General features: G+C 44.2%; 2 protein-coding genes across 2 annotated transcripts; one reads left to right on the forward strand and one right to left on the reverse strand.

The window, feature by feature from the left end:
* Positions 1-47: 47 nt before the first annotated feature.
* On the forward strand, positions 48-1848 carry MAD2L1 (MAD2 mitotic arrest deficient-like 1 (yeast); the record flags this gene model as incomplete). Its single annotated transcript, XM_008939865.1, has 4 exons — positions 48-194; positions 340-448; positions 996-1099; positions 1637-1848. Coding segments are annotated over 4 exons (533 nt in total), but the record flags the coding sequence as incomplete, so codon positions are not given.
* Positions 1849-3868: 2020 nt separating this feature from the next.
* Positions 3869-5174, reverse strand: RPL7L1 (ribosomal protein L7-like 1; the record flags this gene model as incomplete). Its single annotated transcript, XM_008939866.1, has 4 exons — positions 3869-4065; positions 4320-4429; positions 4685-4822; positions 5011-5174. Coding segments are annotated over 4 exons (609 nt in total), but the record flags the coding sequence as incomplete, so codon positions are not given.
* Positions 5175-5516: the final 342 nt, after the last annotated feature.

The raw sequence follows: 5516 nt of genomic DNA on the forward strand, positions 1-5516 counted from the left end.
TGGCGGCCCGGCGCACGCAACCCCGCTCTCCCTTCTGCCTGCTGCAGCCTATGGAATCAACAGCATTCTTTACCAGCGTGGCATCTACCCCCCCGAGACCTTCACCCGCGTCCAGAAGTACGGGCTCACGCTCCTCGTCACCACCGACCCCGAGCTGAAGAACTACCTCAACAACGTGGTGGAGCAGATGAAAGGTGGGACGGGGCGGGGAGCTGCGGGGTCGCTGCCCCCTGCCGCGCTACTGCGGCCGCCGGGAGGGTGCGGGGCCTCTTTGTCGTGTCTCTGCTGATGCTTCTCCACCTTCTCGCACTGCAAGTAACTTGCTGCGGCTTCTTTCAGAGAACATCGTGCAGCGCCTGGTCGTGGTCATCTCCAGTATCGAAAACAACGAGGTTCTGGAGCGGTGGCAGTTTGACATAGAGTGTGACAAAACTGCAAATGAGGAGAGGTGGGTAACAGCGTTCCTGCACCTGCTCTCACCTGTGCCTAGGAGCCGTGCAGGCACAAGGTGAACGCCATGGGCATTAGCACTGTCCTGGTTCTTCAGAGCACCCGAGATAGCCTCTTCTTAGTATGAGTATGGAAAATGTTTCTTCAGACCCTGCCAGAACTACTACCTTTCTTACTGCCTTTCCTTTTGTTTGTAAACAAGTCCATTTTATGGTTGGAGCATACATAATCCTCAGGTGTTGGTTTGGGTTTTTTTTTAAAGCATCAGATCAACACTTGAATTTTAATCCTGAATGGTGCACAGAAAATCCTGTATGGGGTACATGCCCTGAAGAACTGCTGCAGTCTGCTTATGCCAAAATGTTCTCATCCATTCCACAAGCATCAATAAAGGAAAACTATTACTTAAGCTCTAGGTAGATGGGCTTAGAAAAGTTGTGTCACTACTATGAAAAAATCCTATAGCTTAATAGAGCTATATTCAAAGACAACTGTCAGTGTAGTAGAAGCTTGCTTTCTTAACACAAATTTTCCTCTTTTTCCAGTGCACCACGAGAAAAATCACAGAAAGCTATTCAGGATGAAATTCGATCCGTTATCAGACAAATAACTGCCACAGTAACTTTTCTGCCCCTGTTGGAAACTGCCTGTGAGTATTTCTAACTTCACTAAAGAAATCAAACGTTTATTTCTTTTGGAAAACCAACAACTTTTTCACTTTGACAAAATGCTGTCTCAGAGATGTGGTGGTACATGATGTAACAACTGAAAAGCCTCAGAAAATTAGCAGAGTATCTTCTAGACCGAGATCAGGATGGAGCTCAGGGTGGCTTAGCTAACTTGGTGAAACTTGTGTGTGCTGTGAGGAATGGAGGTTTTCATAAATAATAAATTATTTTGTGACTCCAGCTGTGGACAGGCTTGTACAAATTGTCACTGAGTTCACATAAAGTGTTAAATAGAGCTCAGCTCCACAGCATTTTACCACGCTTAAAAAAACTTCACATCTGTTTTCCTTAGTTTTTCTTAAAACAAAATGGCTATTCATGAACATAACCAGGACTTGTTTCCAACTACTCTTTCTACAGAACTAATGTGAGTTGGTACATGTCTAAAGCTCTAGAAGATGCACTTCAAACATGCTGTCTTCTTAGGCATGCCTTAATTTGTTCCCACTTGCTTGCAGGTGCCTTTGACTTGCTGATATACACAGACAAAGATCTGGCAGTGCCCGAAAAGTGGGAGGAGTCAGGACCACAATTCATTGCCAATTCGGAAGAGGTTCGCCTTCGCTCCTTCACGACTACGATCCACAAAGTAAACAGTATGGTGGCCTACAAAAAGGATTCCTTCCCCTAGCATGCCCTGGTTCTGTATAGATCTTGTCATCTTGTATAGTTCCTGGTTGTAGTGCAGCCAAGTCATGAACGGTCGTTGATGGTTGGATGCCAAGAAGAGGCAAGGTGCTTGCCCAGGATAATGGGATGGATCGCTAGGCTGAGCTGGCACCCTTTCTAAAGGGGTCTGAATAATGGACGTGTAGCAATAGTTCAGTTGTTCCTTACCCGTATGACCTAAACCAATGGTATGTTAAACTGCAGCATTCACTAGAAAAACTGCCTAAATCTAGGATTAATAGCTAGAATTGTGTTCAGATCCTGTAATTTAGTATTTTATTATTACAAAACATTCCTGGACATGCCAGACTTCCATGTTAAAAGCCTGGGCTGCTCTGTTACCATAAACAACCCTAAAATGAATCAGCAGAACAAGTCAGAAGTTACTTAGACCTTTTTAGGGCGTATCAGCAGTTTTTTATTGGGAAAATTAAAATTGTATGTAGCCCTGTATATTAATGACTGCTGGACTTCAGCTCTTGGGTGATAGTGTTCTAAGTTGGTGTCTGTCTCTACTGTCTGTCAAGCATTTTCAATGTTTCTATTCTTGTTTTACAGAATAAAGCTTTAAATTCCTGTGTTTGCTAATTCAGAGTCTGTAGTACTTTGTATTTTATATGGCTTTATGAATGTTCCACCTCAGTTTATAACTGTCATTGAACTAATACCCTAAAGGCATCCTACTTAATCTTCACTTTGACTGTTTTCTCAGTCTCAAAACAAGTGTGGTGGAGTCAATATGAAATCCATTCATGGGTATAATAGTTTGCCCCCACTTAAATCTTCAAGTAACAGTATAGTCCCCTTGACCTAGTGTTAAATAGCACAGGACACTTCCAGTACAAACCTGTGAAGAATGCAGGAAGAAATGAGCGATTTAAAACTGTTACTAGAACTTCCATGATTTTGTTCATTTCCTTCAGCAAATTCACTTCAGCCAGAGTATTTAAAGTTTTCCCACTCTCACAGTTATGTGTGGCTCTTCCTCATGAAACGGTACAATTTCAAAAGTTTATTTAGACAACATTGATTACCACTGTATTACAAAGTTTCTGGGCCTTTCCCACCAGGAAAATTTTCTCCTTAGCAGAATTAAAAAGGCAGCTTTTTAATCTTGTAGATCAGTAACACAAAATCATGGCTTTTAAAAATAAATACAATCTAGGTACTTCAAAAAACATGACGTTGCCACTGCAGAGCAGGCCCCAGTAGTGAATAAAGGCAAACTGAGTGTTCTCTTCTGTCTGTTAGCTACGATCTTAAACAGGTGACTGACTGCAAATACCCCTCTGCACCCAGACAGCTGCGCTCCAAGGAGTGCAACTTCAAGGACTTCCTCTGGGGAGGACTGGACCAAAGCAATGAGTGCAACTCAACTGTAACAGAAGTTTACACTTGGAATGGCCATCTTCTGTTTTATACCCCAGGTGAGATCAGGACATGGCTGGCACAGAGCCAGCAGTAAGGGGTCTAAAACTTGGGTTACAGAGGTGTCAAAGTCAGATGCTCCAGGAAGTTCAAGTCACTTCTTTTGTGTACCAAATATAATTTATCTTCTTCTTTAAGGAGGCCTAGCCCCAAGTCCATCATCATCTGTAGACTTTTTCTTCTTTTATAGAGGCACCAACAGTAGGAGATATCTCATTGCATAATGTCCATGAAAACAACATGTGAAAAGAAAGAGGATCTAGAGCCCTGAAGTATTCACAAAGATCCTGAAACGAGAAAGAAAATAAAAACCCCAACAGTCACATTACTGCAGTCTCCCAGAAGTCAGGCCTTTATGGAGATCTCCAATAGTATTTGCTGATCCCTAATGGGGCCCACACTCTTCCTTAGTTCCCCCTAACCTGAGGGTCCCTTCCATAGGGTGAATAACCCAGAACCAGAGGTGACCCCTCATCTCAGATGATGAGGACAGCAGTTCTCAGGACAGGGGATGAAGGGTTTGGCGGTTACACCACAGACGCTCCTCACCTGGCTAGTTCAGCTGCCGTATGAGCCGGTTGATCGCGTCGCCTCTAAAGGAGCTGGTTGATCGCGTCGCCTCTAAAGCCAGGCTTACCCATTTCCTTCAGGAAACCCACTCTGTTACGTGACGCGTGGCGAGCCACCGACAGGTGGAACGGCCACAGAAAACTGGAGACTTTTTTGAAATTCTTCCCAGCTGAGTAGATTTCATGAATGAGGTCCTCCAGGCAAATAATACCACACTTTCCTGCAGAAAAACAAAAAAATAAAATGAAAAATACCACAACAAAACAACAAATGCCACACCCCCCCGCCTCCTAGAGCACATACATGGAATGCCCAACTGTATTATCTTTCCTCACACTACTGCAGAGCTGCCAGTCCTCCATATGCAGGTCCTGCAAGACTTTTCTCCCTCCTCTCCCCACTTAGGTGGATATTGAGAGTTTGCAGCCTGACCCCTTTCCTTGATTCACTTCATTCTCTCATCCTCTTCCTCACCTAAATGTTCCTCTATCAGTATGTTGTCTGTCAGAGGCATCCTCTTTTTCTTAATCTTGGCCTGGCCTCGTTTCAGGATGAGCTCTCGTACAGACTTCAGGTTAGGGTGTCTGCAAAACCAAAAATTGGATGCTGTAATGGAGAGACACGATGTGGCGGGAAGCCCCACCCTACTTTGTGCAGAGGTGGGAAAGTAACCAAGTTAATGTTTAGAACAATGAAAAAAGGGACGGTATCAAATTTTAGAGACAAAGTTTTGACCACTAGTGGAGAAGCCAGCTATGGATTTGTGATAGCAGATAGCAAATCAAAAACTGAGGATATTTACACACAAAGTGACGTCAAGTCACGGGACTGGTACTTACCCCCAGGCCACATAAGGTTCCACGATCCGCAGCATCTTCAGAGATAAAGGAGTCAGTTTAACAAATACTCCAGTGAAGTTTTTCCTCAGTTGCAGCAACTCAATCACTCTTTTGACCCTCCTACTCACTCCCTTAATGCTGAATAATAAAAACAAATCACACAATAAAACTATTAGTAACCATGTTTCTCTAATACAGCAATAAAAGGCCTCAGATTACCTGCAAGGAGACATGCCCGGGTTGCTCACCATTCCTGTGCTCAGAAATGGTAAGACAGCTACGCACAGTAGCAACAACGAAAGTAAGGGGTAAGGGAAGTTTCTCACTCTGCAATTCGCACGACAAAGGCGAGTTTGCACTCCTCAGGTGGAGCTGTCTGCCCTGGCCTCTGCTCCATGCGCCTCAGCCGGACGTCATCGCGGTGTCTGCGCCACGAGTCCCGAAGGAAAGTCTCCAGGCGCTTAAACTGGATTTGTTTCCCCCTCTGGAGCTAAAGACAAAAATGTAACAACTTAGCATCCTTCCCAACAATCTCAGAAGTTCGCATCTCCAAGGCCAAGGGAAATTGAGAACTTGGTGAACTATGCTCTGAAGAGGAACGGTTGGACCTGATCAGCTTGAAGGTCTCTTCCAACCACAACAATTCTGTCACTCTCTGAAAATGAACCTGATAATCTAAACTCAAGGAGGACAACCAAGGAAGAACATATGAAGAGTGAACAAGGACTTCTGACCCAGAAAAATAACAAATTAGGAAAACCAGAGCCAGGAGAAATCAAATAGAAGCATCTGCAGCCACAAACAGATCTGTCCAACGACACGCACAGCTCAG

Source organism: Merops nubicus, unplaced genomic scaffold, assembly GCF_000691845.1.
Source record: "Merops nubicus isolate BGI_N331 unplaced genomic scaffold, ASM69184v1 scaffold50564, whole genome shotgun sequence".
Lineage (NCBI taxonomy): Eukaryota > Metazoa > Chordata > Aves > Coraciiformes > Meropidae > Merops > Merops nubicus.